This window comes from Polypterus senegalus, chromosome 4 (assembly GCF_016835505.1).
Source record: "Polypterus senegalus isolate Bchr_013 chromosome 4, ASM1683550v1, whole genome shotgun sequence".
Taxonomy (NCBI): domain Eukaryota; kingdom Metazoa; phylum Chordata; class Cladistia; order Polypteriformes; family Polypteridae; genus Polypterus; species Polypterus senegalus.
Window position 1 is genome coordinate 149,407,769 of NC_053157.1, and position 17,162 is coordinate 149,424,930.

At 39.1% G+C, this 17,162-nt stretch overlaps 1 protein-coding gene and 1 pseudogene across 1 annotated transcript in view; both read left to right on the forward strand.

Annotated features, from left to right (window-relative positions):
- The window catches only part of LOC120527721 (limbin-like), a 220,501-nt gene that overhangs the window by 171,035 nt on the left and 32,304 nt on the right, over positions 1–17,162 (forward strand). Inside the window, exon 18 of the mRNA XM_039751471.1 lies at positions 359–558. Coding sequence (XP_039607405.1) covers positions 359–558 — 200 coding nt within the window. The remainder of the gene's footprint in view (positions 1–358; positions 559–17,162) is intronic.
- On the forward strand, positions 15,079–15,970 carry LOC120528515 (annotated as a pseudogene).

The following is a 17,162-nucleotide window of genomic DNA, read 5'->3' on the forward strand; positions in this document are numbered from 1 at the left end:
AATGCGCTAATGGCAAGAAACTGAAATTGAATTGAATTTAAGCATCCTTCAGAGAAAACATGCTTTGCATTTCAGTATTGTTAGTGCCTAGAAATGTATTTTATTTTATTATTGAGTTCAAACATTCAAACAGTTGTGATGAGAATAGGCCATTTGGCCCCTTAAGCTCACCAATCCTACATTCTCCAAAACAATATCAAGCTAAGATACCAAGCACTCTAAAGCTAGTTTGTAAAGATCTGCTGTATTTCTGCTTAAGTTGGTAGATACTAGTATATTTCTGATTAAACAACTAACAGGTGCTAACTTCTTTTGATTTTTGTATATTTTTCTCATATTCATTATTTTTTTGTGTTAGGGTTTAGAAGAAGCTGACAGACTGGTTCATCTCAAAGAACTGGCATGGTGGAATGCTTTGAAGAAGGATCAAAGCATGGCTGCTTCCAGAGAGGAGGATTTTCCTACTGACTACAATAGCCATGAGGAGAGTCAAATAGCTTCCATTCTAGAGCAGGCATTTACAAAGCGTCAACAAATTATGGACATAGAAAAAAGACGGTAAGAAGCAATATTTCTAGCTTTTAAAAAATGCATATGTATTATATTACGTTTGTCTTATGTCTGGCGACACTTGCTTATTCTGTTTGTACAAAGAGACAAATTTTCAAGAAAATTACCTTGATTTATTAGGACGTCTTCAAGTGGAATATAATTAGTTAGCCAGAAGCAGAATTTCCAATGAAGAAGTGTAATTCAGAACAGGAAGTTGTTCAATAACAAATCTCATATAATATGGAAAATCTCCTACCTGCATAATAGTCAAGTGAGCATATTTAATTGTGGTTTGAATAGTCTGCTGCATAAATACAGTATTAAGTAGACAGATTTTGAAGCAAGACTGGCCTCACACTGCTATAAAGCCAGAATCTCAGGAAGATGTTTTATTAAAGGATACGTTCGATAATTTTTCATTATGGCAGAGTTTATTTTCTCTTGTACTTTTTGAGTGGGTAAGCAAAATTCACTACTTCTTAGTTTGGTGCATGTGTGCTCACTGCCCATTATAGCCTAACGCCTTGTGGATGTCTGACCTGTTTAAGTGAGGTTTAAAAAGCAATGTAAAATAAAGGACTGATTTTGAAATTACTAGCAGGGGTGTGAAAATCAATTTTTTTTCTACTTGTCCACGGACAAGTAAACTTAGAAAATCCACTTGTCCGCCAGTTAAATTCACTTGTCCATAAACAAATAACAAAGTGAAAAATAGTTTATTTTTTCTGATCTCTTTTATTGATACCAAAACTGCCTTCCATTTTAAAACTGAAAAAGTTCTTTCAGGGAGTAGTATTTTGCCACCTTGCTCTAGAACATTATATAAAAGATTCCCTTAATATTTTCACTCACTAATAAACAATGCCTTCATTATAGCTACACTACTTCTGTTTCACATATTACAGTTAAGTTACATAACAGAACACTGTCCTGATTAATTTTCTGCCATGTTCTTCAGCTTTTGTCTTGCAACATCTTCTCCCCCAGGAATCTTTGCCATCTCAGACAGCATGGGCTGAATGCTGTTCATTTCTGCTTGAGCTGAACTGCATGGTTCCTGGACTGATTAACCAAAGAAGTAAATATTACTGATGTTGTCAGGAAAAGATAATCATGTCTAAGTGAAGATTTTTATAGATATTTCATAATATTTAGAAACTGTTATAATATTTTCTTCTTTATTATTAATAAACTGACAGCGCAAAACCAACTTGTTTTATATGAAAAATTCTCTGATCAAAAACGATCTATAGACAGCTTATCAAAATTGATGTTGTCACGCAATAAATTTCTTAACTCCTCAATATATCACAACCTACACAAAATCGCAAATTTCAGGAAAGATTAACTGCCTAAGAAGCTTTGTTATGTCGTGAAAACATTGGCATTGTAAGTAAAATGACCGCATTTTTATGTAGAAACAATGAATTTTATCAATAATATATAAAAGTTATCGATTATAATGAAAAATCATCAGATTAAATCGTAATGTCGGCATGAAAAAAAATGACCACATCTCCAAGCGTGTAAATAGTAGGGTAACATACTTATGTAAGACCGTAACATTGCTTCCCCTTTGAAAAATCAGCCATCATTTTGTAAACAATATTAAAGACCAATTTGAGACATGAAGAACATTCCTAAGTAGACTGTTTCCGCACGAAGTATGTACCCAAATGTTTAAAATTTGAAAGTAGTGGTAAAAATGTGCCCTGCACAGCACATATAATTCTTTTTTCTCCAGAAAATTGCACTTGTCCGTGGACAACTGAAACCAGAAAAACACGCTTGTCCGACGGTCAATTTACCCGTGTCGGATGAGTCAGGCGTTGGATTTCCACACCCTGAATAGTATGAAAACAAAACAGATAAAACACAAGACAACACAACAGGCTTCAGATCACTGCATTTGGGCATTAAAGCACTTTGACATACTGATGTGGGCAGTTTGCTGTAGCCAAAGGAATGATGGTAAATTCAGCAAAGTGTACCTCACAACCTTGAATTATAAAAAGCTGGTCCAAATAATGAATCATAGTAAGAGTATTAGTACTTGTGGTCTAAGGCCACTTTTGTCTGTTGCATTCCAACTACACATCTTGAACTGATACCTTCATACAAAATAGGTGACATGCAAAGAACAATGATATGGTGCAAAGAGAGGCACATCCTGGAGTTCACAAGGGGTCTCCCCCACCTCCTATTGCTTTGATGCATTGTATATAGCGCAGTGCACCAGGGAGGTGGCTATGATTAATAATGGGAAGCAAAGTGCTGCACGATTAGGAGTTCATGTGGAATTCCCACACCATGTTGCTTAATAACAATCACAACTTCACAAGGGAGATTATTACTTTGATGCACTGTATGGCGTGTCACAACAGGAAGGCGGCTATAAAAGACTGATGTTGTGCAAAGTGCGGTGCTCTATATTCACCGATATCTCTCCGAAGTCCTAATTATTAACAGATTTGTAAAATGGTGCCATTGTTTATGGTCAACCAATCAGCACAATTCATCACCTGAGCATCATCCATGATAGTTCCTGATTAAAAGAAAAGTACACTGCAAAAAATGAAATCTAAGCAAGTGAAAAGTATTTATGTCATGACATTAAATCTTGTTTTAATTATTATAAGAATTATTGACTTGTTAAAAGACTTGTATTTACAATTATTTAGCATGCTTTAAGAAATCTTGTCAAATAATTTTTGCTTACCCCATTGGCAGATTATTTTGCTAAATAAAAGGCAAACAACTCTCATTTAAAGTTTTTTTGTCTAGTTTTTGCATATGCATTTTTTGCAGTGTACGTACCCTGGCGTAGAGTTGATGGTTTCTAAAAAAATGTTATTGCTGTGAATGTGAATGTAGTGTTCATACATACAACTCATTGATTCTGATTTTATCTAAGAATTGCATGGTCAGTCTGTTTCTTTTGTTAGAATACCAGCTAAACAAAAGAAACAATGGTGTGTTACCACAGTGAGTAGAAAATAATTTTGTTCTGCTGTTATTTAACCATGAAAAATAACATAGCTGAGAATGAGTATAGTGTGCTTTTTCTCGGGATTTAAAACTCCTTTCTTCTAGGACACAGTTACATCAAATAGAGGAGTCATGATGTATGACAGCTGAAAAAAATAAGAAAAACCTTGTAATCTTGGTAATCTTTATAGCGTGTGTAAGACTGGAATTTTGAACACTCTTACATTGAGTGCCTGGTGTTGGGAGTAAATTCATACTTATAATCCAGTAGCCCCAGTAGAAACAGATCTATGTGGAAGTGCACAGGACCATAAGCGAGAAATGTAATCTAAGGCTGTATTATTCAGAGGTCTGCCTTCTGTAAGCTTTTAAATAATGATAAGCTTGACTTGTGCCAGAATCAGCACTTTCTCCTGTGGTAATGATTTTTCCAAAGTCATCTTGAATGACAGGTATAGTGCCTATTTCTGGCATATCCATGCATATTGAAAATGGATGTCATGATTCCTGAATTCCTTAACATGCTTAAGAAAAGGAGGCTCTCTTTGCAAGATCTGTATACACAATAAGTACTGATTTTTTTTTTTTAAGAAGCTCTCTGTTCAGAGACTTTTATCAGTAAGTAAATTTGAATTATTCTTAGCTGCTGAGCATGGAACTCCAATGATTTTTACAAAGGCCTGAACTCTACCTATATAGACAAAGGGGAAAGAATTTGAATTTGTTTGTATGCACTAATTCCTCAAAAGTCTACTGTTTGAATTAAGATTATATTAGTTAGCACTAGTGCCTCAAACCTTAAGGTGACTAAGGCATGAACCCTAGCCTAATCACTTTCTATGTGCATTTGCTTGTATTTCCTGTCTCTCCTTTGGGGCATTCCCTAGATGTTCTGTGTTTTCCTTCCAAATACCAGGGAAGTACCCTGTGGTGGAATTTCCAGCAACATTCCCACACATATATCCATGCTCACTCACAGCACAACCAGTTTAATCCAATATGCATGTTTGTGGAATATGATAGGAAGCCAGATTGCTTAACTAAAACAGATGTGAATCCCACAGAAATTTCACAGAGAGTGCAGACCAGATCCATGAAGTACTAAACACATTGTTGTCCTCAGATACCTATTTTTCAAGCTTATTATAGTTTTTCATTTTTATCTTATTTCTGATCTTACTTGAAAATTTGGTTTAGTTTTTCTTCAAAACTTACTTTTCAACTCACAAAAGAATTCTATTTAATTTATATATATTTTAGGTTCAGTTTTAGTAATGATGGTATGGTTAAAGAGATATTATGGAGTTTAGTTCTGCGTCACAATCAGACATACTGTAAATGTTGCTTTAGTAAGTTTAGAAATAATATTTGCTTAATGTCGGTAGAAGCTTATAGGTATGTCCCATTAAAAAGAAGAAAAAAATAAACCCGATGCTAAATATGAACAATCTTATAAGATTCTTTAATCTTTGCTGAATGAACTTCACTTCAGAGTGCAAATTATCGATCCAAATATGACTGGAATAAAACGAAAACAACAAATGGTTGAAGAAGTGTAACACAGCAAAACCTTTGTTTCTCCCTTTCACAATTCACTTTTCTACAGTACCACCATAACATTTACTTGGGTAGTACATTTTAAATTTGGGTCAAGACAAGGAACATTTTCTTAATGATTGCATGTCACATACTCTTATAGACATGTCAGTTTCAACAAACAAATTAAGTGGGGTTTCTTTTGCATTTTTTGTGTTCAGATGAGCTTATTCCCCAAGCTGCTGTCTTTTGCAAATATGTTAGTTTGTTGTCTTGCCTTATGTGAAATTGGACTTGCATTTGTTCTCTGTTTCTTGGTGCTAATTCAAACCTTTCCTTTTATTTGCCCAGAAACAGGACATATGCTAGTTTTTGATGAGTCCATAGGTAGGAATGGAAATTGTTTGATTAAATTCTTTAATTTGCGTTAATGTTTTAAAATAATGTTCAGACATGACAATCACATTATTTTTTTTTAATTCTATTAATTTTATTGTAATCATTTCATACAAATACAGTAGATCAATTTTTACAAAAATCAGGATTGAAAACAAATCAACCCCCACCCCTGACAATCACATTACTTTTGCTTGTTTTTTTTTTTAATTAAACAAAATGGTACAGTTAAACAGTTGAGCAAATACTGTGTATACAGTCTTGTTTGTCTGTTTGTATATGTGTTACTATTAGTCCTAATAACATTCTGCTAGAAGAATAATGTCTACAGTTTGAACCACTAAAAGTAGGACTATTCAGCAATCTGATTGTTACAGGTGAGTTTCTCAGATCCTATGATATCTTGGCAGACATAACCAGGTGCCGGGGCGCTCTGTCAATTACCAACCCCACAGGAAGGAGATGGCGGTGGCACAGAAACAGGAAGCAGAAGTAGGGCTGCAGGGCTGGCGTGCTGGTGAGACTACATAGGTGGCCTCGCAGGCTGGTTCTTCATAGCATTTTTCTCACTAACGCAAGATCCCTCGCAAATAAGATGGATGAATTTGAAGCTACAGGTTGCAGCAAATAAGGTTGATAAGGGCAGTTGCATTCTGCTAATCACAGAGATGTGGCTTCACTCACTCTGTTCCGGATACAGCTATTGAGTTAGCAGGCCGCACAGTACACCAACAGAACAGGACCATAGATTCTGGTAAAAGAAAAAGGGGGGGGATTATGCCTGTATGAAAATAACAGCTGGTGTACTAACACTAAAACTGCATAGTGTCACTATTCACCAGATTTGGGGTATATTTTGTGCATGCCTATATATCTTCCCCGGGAGTTTTCTGTAGTCATGGTAACTGCATTGTATATTCCACCTGATGCAAACACTATCTCAGCTCTTGGTTATTTCTATGGCTAAGGCTGCTTACAAGAGGAGGAGTGAGGACTACTTCCATAGTAATACAAGGCAGCACTTCACCGGCTATAAATCCAGCAGTCACTCATCTGCTGATGGTGATGCTTCAGTGGCTGAGGAACTGAACCACTTTTTTACCCACTTCGAGGTAAAGTCACCAGGGACAGCTACATTACATCCACCAGCCCACAATAGCCACGTCCACATGGTGGAGGAGCATGATGTGAGGTGCACACTGAGGGCAGTGACCCGATGAAGTCTACTGGACCTGTTGGTGTCTGTGGTCGAGTGCAGTTGGACTGAGCAAATCAGCTGGCTGGGGTCTTCACCAAGATCTTCAACCAGTCCTTATCCCAGTCCACCATTTCACCCTTCCTGAAGTCCTCTATTATAGTTCTACTGCCAAAAAAGTCTACCATCAGAAGCCTAAATGACTACCGTCCAGTGGCACTTGCTGCTGTGATCATGAAGTGCTTTGAGAAACTGGTCTGAACTCACATCATTTTATGCCTTCCACCAATATGTTTACAGAGCAAACATGTCTACAGAGTATGCCAAAGCCACAACTCTCCATACTGTCAGAACACACCGAGAGCAGCACGGGAGTTACGCTAGGCTGCTTTTTGTAGAACTTTATCTCTGCATTTAATACCATCCTCCCTAACAGATTGGTGACCAAAGTTGTTTCACTCCATCTGCCTCTAGATTATGGGCTTCCTCTCTGATTGCTCCCAGATGGTAAGAGTAGGCCTCTAAATCTCCTCAGCCTCAGCACTGGTTTTCCACAGGAATGTGTGCTGAGCCCTCTTCTGTTCACCCTATACACAAACAACAGCACCCCCTCACACTCCAGTAAAAGCATCATCAGATTTACAGATGACACCACTGTGGTGGGGCTCATTCCGGAGGGAATAAGTCCCCTTATAGGGACGAAGTGGAACAGATGTCTGGGTGGTGCAGAAACAACAATATGGTTCTTAACACCAGCAAAACCAAGGAGTTGATCATCGACTTTAGGAGAAAGAAAATGAATATTCAGTCCCTTTTCGTTGAGGGGGATTGTTTGACAAAAGGGTGTTGAACTTTCGGTTCCTTGGTGTGCACTTAGGGGAGGACCTGAATTGGAGCTTTCTGACTTATTACATCTGTGTGATTTGCCAGCTGTACTGAATCAGAGAGGAAAGTGCTCCAGATGCTCATCACCACTGCCCACAGCATCATCAGATGTCATCTCCCATCCTTGGAAGATCTTTACAGTTACCACTGCCTGAAAAAGACCTGGAGCATAATTAAAGATCCATCCCAAACCAGTCACCCTGTGTTTGAACTGCTGCCTTTGGGCAGACGCTTCAAGATGATAAAACCATGGACAAATGGACTTAAAAATAGATTTTACCCAAAAGCTGTGACTGCACTAAATGATACTTACATGGTGAAACTTTAAAGGGAACAAGTTATGCAATAAATACTAGCAGAATGTGAAAAATGTCTACATGTTTATATGTTTTTATAATAGTGTTATAATTTCTTGCTGTTTTGCACTGATAGGATGGCATCCAATTTCGTTGTACTTGTGCAATGACAATGAAGATATTCAATCAATACATTCAGAACATATTAATGCAAAGAAATTGACAAGCGGCATTTCTCTTACAAATGAGCTTGTTCGAATTCCAAAGAAAGGCTGTAATGTTAAAGTGGTTGTCTGGAATTGGTTTAGATATGAAAGATTGGGTGTTGTATAAAGTAATGTAAAAGTGAAGTTTGCAAAAGATGATAGCATTTAAAAGTGGCTGCCCATGCAGTTTATTTCAGTACTTAAATAGAAACAGCAGAATGGAAACATTGTGAGAAAGCATGGGATAAAGATAAAGCCAGTCCCAAGCTGACAGCTCCGGCGTGTTCTTTGCCCTGCTTCAGCATTCACCACACAAATTCACACTCCCATTTGTAAATACCATAACACAGAATGATTAGGGTAAGATCAGAGCATGCCTTTACAGGGAACTGGTGAAGAAAAAATAGAACTTTATTTTCCCCCATTGGTAAATTTTGCTTTTAAAAGAAGCTCTTCAAATAAATAAATAGATAAATAAGTAAATACACACATACCCAGCCACAGGGGATGCACAAACCAGTGTTTCTTCATGCCGGTCCCAAACCCAGATAAATGGGGGGAGGGTTACGTCAGGAAGTGCATCCGGTGAAAAATTTTGCCAAATCAATATGCGAACAACAATACAAATTTCTATACCGGATCGGTCGAGCCCTGGGTTAACAATGACCGCCAACAGTGTGCTGCCGGAAATTGGGCTACTGTTGGCCGAAGGAGAAGAAGAGGGGGGAGACGTGCCCAGATGCAGGAGGAGAGGAGGAAAATTAAGAGAGTGAAGCTGAGGGTAGGAACGTTGAATGTTGGCAGTATGACTGGTAAGGGAAGAGAGTTAGCAGATATGATGGAGAGAAGGAAGGTTGATATATTGTATGTGCAAGAGACTATATGGAGGGGAGTAAGGCCAGTTGGATTGGAGGTGGATTCAAATTGATCTATCATGGTGTGGATGGGAGGAGAAATGGAGTAGGAGTTATTCTGAAGGAATAGTATGTCAAGAGTGTTTTGGAGGTGAATAGAGTGTCAGTCAGAGTAATGATTATGAAGCTGGAAATTGGAGGTGTGATGATGAATGTTATTAGTGCATATGCACCACAAGTTGGGTATGCAATGGGGTGAGAGAAGATTTTTGGAGTGAGATGGTGGTCTTTAGGATCACATTGGAGATCAAGAGGAAGAGAGTGAGGGCAGAGCCTAGGATCAAATGGTGAAAGTTGAAAAAGGAAGACTGCAAGGTTGAGTTTAGGGAGGAGGTGAGACAGGCACTGGGTGGCAGTGAAGAGTTACCAGACAGCTGGGAAACTATAGCAGATGTAATTAGGGTGACAGCAAGAAGGGTGCTTGGCGTGAGATCTGGAAAGAGGAAGGAGGAAATACAGTTGAGTATACAGAGAAAGAGGATGACAAAGAAGAAGTGGGATAGTCAGAGAGATACAGAAAGTAGACAAGGGTAAAAGGAGAACGTACTCACGAGTGATGAGAGTGTGTTGAGCAGATGGAAAGAGTACTTTGAGAGGCTGATGAATGAAGAGGAAGAGAGAGAGAAGAGGTTGGATGATGTGGAGATAGCGAAACAGGAAGTGCAACAGATTAGCAAGGAGGAAGTAAGGACAGCTATGAAGAGGATGAAGAATGGAAAGGCCGTTGGTCCAGATGACATACCTATGGAAGCATGGAGGTGTTTAGGAGAGATGGCAGTGTTTTTAACCAGATTGTTTACTGGAATCTTGGAAAGTGAGAGGATGCCTGAGAAGTGAAGAAGAAGTGTACTGGTGCTGATATTTAAGAATAAGGGGGGTGTGCAGGACTGCAGTAACTACAGGTTAATAAAATTGATGAGCCACAGCATGAAGGTATGGGAAAGAGTAGTGGAAGCTAGGTTAAGAAGTGAGGTGATGATTGGTGAGCAGTAGTATGGTTTCATGCCAAGAAAGAGCACCACAGATGCAATGTTTGCTCTGAGGATGTTGGTGGAAAAGTTTAGAGAAGGCCAAAAGGAGCTGCATTGCGTCTTTGTGGACCTGGAGAAAGCATTTGACAGGGTGCCTCGAGAGGAGCTGTGGTATTGTATGAGGAAGTCGGAGCGGCAGAGAAGTACGTAAGAGTTGTACAGGATATGTATGAGGGAAGTGTGACTGTGGTGAGGTCTGTGGTAGGAGTGACGGATGCATTCAAGTTGGAGGTGGGATTACATCAGGGATCCTCTCTGAGCCCTTTCTTATTTGCAATGATGATGGACAGGTTGACAGACGAGATTAGACAGGAGTCCCCATGGTCTATGATGTTTGCTGATAACATTGTGATCTGTAGCGATAGTAGGGAGCAGGTTGAAGAGACCCTGGAGAGGTGGAGATATGCTCTAGAGAGGAGAGGACTAAAGGTCAGTAGGAACAAGACAGAATGCATGTGTGTAAATGAGAGGGGGGTCAGTGGAATGGTGAGGATGCAGGGAGTAGAGTTGTCGAAGGTGGATGACTTTAAATACTTGGGATCAACAGTACAGAGTAATGGGGACTGTGGAAGAGAAGTGAAAAAGAGAGTGCAAGCAGGGTGGAATGGGTGGAGAAGAGTGTTAGGAGTAATTTGTGACAGACGGGTATCAGCAAGAGTGAAAAGGACAGTAGTGAGACCAGCTATGTTATATGGGCTGGAGACAGTGGCACTGACCAGAAAGCAGGAGACAGAGCTGGAGGTAGCAGAGTTAAAGATGCTAAGATTTGCATTGGGTGTGACGAGGATGGATAGGATTAAAAATGAGTACATTAGAGGGTCAGCTCAAGTTGGACGTTGGGAGACAAAGTCAGAGAGGCGAGATTGCGTTGGTTTGGGCATGTGCAGAGGAGAGATGCTGAGTATATTGGGAGAAGGATGCTAAGGATAGAGCTGCCAGGGAAGAGGAAGGCCTAAGAGAAGGTTTATGGATGTGGTGAGAGAGGACATGCAGGTGATGGGTGTAACAGAACAAGATGCAGAGGACAGAAAGATATGGAAGAAGATGATCCGCTGTGGCAACCCCTAACGGGAGCAGCCGAAAGAAGAAGAAGAAGAAGTAAATACACACATACACCAGAATGACTATAAAGGAAGAAATTAAAAAGAAAGAAAAGTTCTGGCTCAGGTGTCACACCAGGGTGGGGAAAGGAACAAGCAGACTGAGTCTAGCAGGCGGTCAAAGGCCTATCAGAGTGCGTTTAGAGGAAGGGAATCCTATATATGCGGACTCCCTGGATGTGGAGTTATAGTAGAGGGAATAAACTGGCTGGTTTGTACTGCAAGCTAAATTGTTTGTGGAAGAAAAAAGCATAAAAAGAAAAGTCACCTGTGGTACTGTGGTCGTAATGGAATGTGTGCCTAAGGTACGGTATAGGGAAGAGCACTGAGTGCAGCAAAAGAGTAAAACGTTGATAAAAAAAACTGCAGAGCTTAAGGAAATGACCCTGTAAGTAATGTGAAAGGAATGTGGAGGCCACAGTAAAGAAGAACAAGGGCTACAAATGTAAAAACAATTCACAAAAATTTGACAAAAATGTCTGCACAGAAAGTGGTTTTCTCATTTTGCACCTTTACTTATTAACAATAAAAATATACATTTTGTGTTTCTAAGAAGGATAAAGTTGTATTTTCAGCTTGCAAAATATGGACAACCTTCTCATTTTGTGTTTGTTTTTTTTTCCTCAAGAATAGTGAATCCTCAGTAAATTTTAAACAATCGAGATGTAATTTATTTGTCATATCACCCAGCCCTGTCTGTAGGTGAATTTGAAATTTGTTTACCTATTTTTGCCATTAATCTTCTCCAAGGCAATGCACCTACTAAAGTATGTTGCAGTTAATGTTGTATTTAAAAAACCCATATATGGAGCTTTATCTTTATTTACTACCCATGTTGATTTCTAAAGCTGCCCTAGTCAGAGAATTCAAGTTTATGTATAGATTTTTGTCACTTTCTTGTCCAAAAAGTTCTGAAAAATCAGAAAATAGATTCTACCATGTTCTGACTCGCAATAACTGAGGGAATTTGGAGAGAAGGGGCCAATTTACTTGAATTGGTTTTTGGGCCCCACCTTGTTGTACTGAAGGAACCATAGAAAAACTAGTATGTAGCATTAAGGCTTTGGAGTAGCTGAGACTGGAACCACCACCAAGAACAGCAAGCTGTCAATGAGCAGAAAGTGAGAGTAAGCAAGATGAGAATGGAGTGCCACAAAAACACAGAAACATCATCTGAGATTGTGAGCAACATATTATATAAGATTATATATATTATAAAGAGAATGCAGTCATGCGCTGATTTACAACCTGTGGCTGATGTACCCTCTAATTTTTTAGCTGATGAGCAGGTATTTTTCTTTTACAACCAATTTTGTCAGTCCCACTACACTTCACAAGCTTTCCTCCATGAAGTATCAAATGCTCACCATGAAGCAAAAGCAAATATGATGAGTTTTCCCCATGATGTAACAAACACTTGCAAAGCAACAATATATGAATAACAAGCAGGACGGTTTGGTTTAGGTTCCTCATGATGTATCAATCTATTGTCACAAAGCACAGGCACATAAATGACAAACAGTTCCCCCATATGGTTTTGGGACCACAGCTGTACGGAACTTCCAGACTGCTTTGCAGGATTGATAGTGAGTGGCAATTCAAAAGTTCTATGCTGTGCTGTACAGAACCCTAAAAATGGCCACCAAAACTTGAAAACTGATTTATGCTATTCTGTACCAGAAGTTAAAAGTATGCATGTTGGTGACCCACACCAGGGGCCTCATGTATAACGCCGTGCGTAGAACTCGCACTATAACATGACGTAAGCTCAAAAGCCGAAATGTGCTTACGCACAGAAAAATCCAGATGCAGGAATCTGTGCGTACTCCAACTTCCACGTTCTTCCGCTACATAAATCCCGATCAGCGTGAAAACTAACGCTCGTGCACGCGCATTATGTAACGCCCCAAATCCTCCCAGAATTACGCCTATTTGAATATGCAAATCAATATAAATCGCCCTTAAGCGCAGCCTTCTGTGAAAAGACAATGGGAAAAGCACGGGGAAACATAAGAATTTCAGCGAATACCAAGTGGAGGCAAAGGAAAAACATACTATTTGTTCAAATAAGCCGTGGTATAATCAACAAAAGGAAGCTGATCGAGTGGCATAGCGTGTTGGAGAAACATGAAAGCTCAAATCCACAAAATCACAGTGCCGGAAATAAAAAAGAAGTCACATATCAAAGTCGCCGTGGAAAGCCGAGTTGTAAGCCCACTGTCTGAGTGTCATATGAAAGCTTATTAGGGTACAGAGAAAAAAGCCACACGGTGGGGAAAAAGCACGAAATGTCCACTTCAATCTCGACATTTCCACTTTAATCACGTAGTTTATTTTGTCATTAAAGTAGAACATCATAAAATTCATCTTAAAATTGTTTAATTAACCAGTTTCTAAAATCACATCGTAATTAAAGTAGCACATTAAATGCTTTGTTTTGTATTTGATTTTCTATGTGCTCTATGTGTGTGAATCACTACTTGCTTCTTAAACCTGCTCTCTTTCTCCAACTGGACACAGAATCCATGACATTCGTGATATTACAGCTCTCTGAATAACTAAAACACTGAGATGTATACGTGATGTCATTTTCATGATGATAGGAGTTAAAGCACGTTATTAGCCGCCTCGTGCTCATGACACAAGCATTTAACTTTTGCCGAAATTTGTCGCTGCGTTTTTAGCTGTGTTGTTATTTTATCTTTCTGTTTTATATTCAATATATATTGGCGTAGCCATCACTGCAGTCAGTGCTTTTCTTTCCCCAAGTAACCGATCGCCATACAATCAGCTCTGTAATAGACGTTAAGCCATCTGTAAGCTTAGCGCCGATTCTTCAAAACGTTTAAAGAACATTGAAATATCTTCGTAGTACATGTTTAATTATTCTATCCTTAAAGACACTCCCAGTGAAGAATATAGATTATTTAAATGAAGTTAAAGTTTTATCTGTATAATTTAACAAACATATTTTGCTGCATTTCACCTTAAAAATGATATCGTCATCATATGTAAATACGCACTTTATAAAGTGGCTCAGGTTGTGCGATATTATAACTATAGTGCAAGTTTACAGTGGGGTGATTGTACTTATAAGTACAAACAGTTCTACAAGGAGCACTTGATTGGCTGCATTTAAAGTTCTTGGGATTAAACTGTTTTGAACCGCGAGGTCCGTACAGGAAAGGCTTTGAAATGTTTTGCCGTGGCAGAGACAGCGTGTGCTTAATGCCGTATACCGATAATTCTCTTTCCGATCAGCTGCTGCTGTGATTCACACTCAGATACAGTGATATAAATACTCCGAGTGGTGCAGTGAGAGAAATATGGAAAAAGATGATCCACTGTGGCAACTCCTAACGGGAGGAGCTGAAAGAAGAAGAAGAAGAAGAAGACAGAGAAGTGAGAGTAACAACGCTAAAACAGTTATGGCATTTGGAATACTATGGCTGTTCCCTGGACCATTATATTGTTACGAGTTAATTACAATCAGATGCATTACACTAATAAACAATATGTGGTTAGTTTCTGTGTATTTATAAAGCAGCGTCATGAAAATAATGAGTAATCACACAAGAACAGTACCATTGCTTTGACGCTGGGTGCCGCCAGTTTGCAAAACCGAGCAGAGAACTTGTGTACGACAAGGCATGAGGAACCGTGGAAAAGTGCGTGGCTTTACGCCAAGTGTAGGTTTTATACATCGCGATTTGAAAGTGGAAATGTTCTTACGCAACATTTCTGTGCGTACGCACAGTTTATACATGAGGCCCCAGACCCACTGTAGTATAGCGGGTCCACGTCTCAAAAACAGTGGCCATATTGTGTATCCATGGGCGAAACTTTAGAAGAAACATTCAACAGAAAAGCACAAACCTTAGGCAACGTTTTGAGAACTGTAGGAGTTTTATGGGTGTTAAATGTCGAGAAAGACTTTTTAATATTTTTTGGTTGGTTCTTCTGGAAACATGTTAAGGAAATGCCGTCTCGGGTTGAAAATTATGAAGTTTTGTTTACTATCGACTCTGGTTCTAACAGAAAGTGTCAAAAGACACATCAAAAGTCGGATGGCAAGATTCTGGTCTGGAAGGAACTGGACTACGGCACAATGACTGAATCGGAGAAGCAAATGCTGGTCTCAGAAGTTAACCTACTATCTGAGCTCTGTCACCCAATATAGTTTGCTATTATGACTGGATCATTGACAGGACAAACACGCTTTATATCGTAATAAGGCACTGTGAAGGAGGAAACTTTGCCAGTCTCATTAGTAGATGTTTTAAAGGGTGGAAGTATTTAGGTAAAAGAGTTTTATCATTAAGGATTTAGCATAATTAAATCTGACATTGAAAAAGTGCCACAGAAGGAGTGATGGAGGCCCTGTCTTCCTCCATAGAGATCTGAAGCCAGCTAATATCTTTCTTGACCAAAAGCAGAACGTCAACCTAGGAGATTTTGGACTTGCCAGAATTCTTAATCATGTTTTGTAAAAAAATTTGTGGGAACTTCATACTACATGTTACCTGAACAAATCAATCGGATACCATACAATGAGAAGTCGGATATTTGGTCACTTGGCTGCTTGCCGTATGAGATGTGTGTATTGTCTCCTCCATTTACAGTTTATAATCAAAAAGCCTTGGCTGAAAAGATATGGGTGGGAAAATTCTGCCGCATTCCATACAGGTATTCTGAGGGACTGAAATACTTTAATTTTGTGAATGCTGAATTTAAAGGATTACCTGAGACCTTCAGTTGAAGCCATTGCCCAGAATTCACTGATAGCAGGAATTGCTGCCAATGAACAGACAAATTATGAGAAGAAAATGAGGAAATTTTCAGAGCATGAGAATCTTCTGCCTCAGAACTAAAACTTAAAAGAGCAACAGTTTCAGGAAAAGAGAAACTGAAAAGAACAAAGAATGGAGGTTAAAGGATGGAGAGAAAGGCAGGAGTGGTAGTGAGCCAGTGCTTGGTGAGAAGTAGGGCGATGGGAATGGTGCCCCAGGAGTTAGTGTGTGGGCAGTGCTTAAGGGGGGACATGAGGATCACTCCTGCTGTGCAGCCACAACCAGGAGTGATCATTACACTTAGGAGGATCCTCTCACTAGGTGGAGCCTGTGACTGGAAGCGGTGGGGGGACGGCATGGTTTCGCCGGGTGGAGCCTGGATTGGCAGCAATGGGTGCAAGAGCAGGGTCCGGTGGGTCCCCGCGGCGGGGACACAGGCCAGTTCTAAAGGATGTCTGCACCTGTTGGTGGATGTTTCTCCGTGCCACAAGGTCCGAGTAGGGTAATCTGTTGGCTTTAAAAGGGAAGTACCAGGGACGAAAATTTTAAACACTCCTGTCTGAATTTTAACCTCATTTTAATGGACGTATTCATTCAGATTTTGACCTTCACCAGCACATTGATGTTTTTATGTCTTATTTATTAACTATTTTCAGAGCACTGCACTTGTTTAACACTTGTTTTTGTTTGATTTTTTTTTTTTATTTAATAAAAGCATTGATACTTTTTATCATCCCCTTGCTGAATGTGTTTTGTCCTCATCAGCTCAGCTCATCCAGTTACTTAATTAGCGGTTTTGGGTTCAAGAGGCACCCCATTATAGAAGAAGGAGCGAGGAGCCAAACCACACTGTCATACCCATAGAACCTCATTTCCAATGACCTGTATTCTCCATGACTGACATATGGTCAATTTGACACATGTCCAAATGTCCATTCCAAAATTGAGCCATAAATCAGTATATGACTGTGTAATTCTTAAATTGTTTATTTTGAGAGAGACAGGATGAAAGCAGGTAACCTTGGAGATGATGGTGTGTGCAACTATCTGCAAATTAGTTATTTTGGGGATAACAGTAAAGGGGCAAAGAGCACTCAGTCTGTCTCCTGATGAAGAGCAAATAATTGCATTCATTGATATAATTATAACAAATTAATCATTAAATCTGGGTACACTGCAGCCAATTTTAGCCTATTCATAAAGCTGATCATTATGAAAAATTTACTTTTTTTATTATTTATTATTTTATTTTAGTTAGTCTTTTCAGCAACTG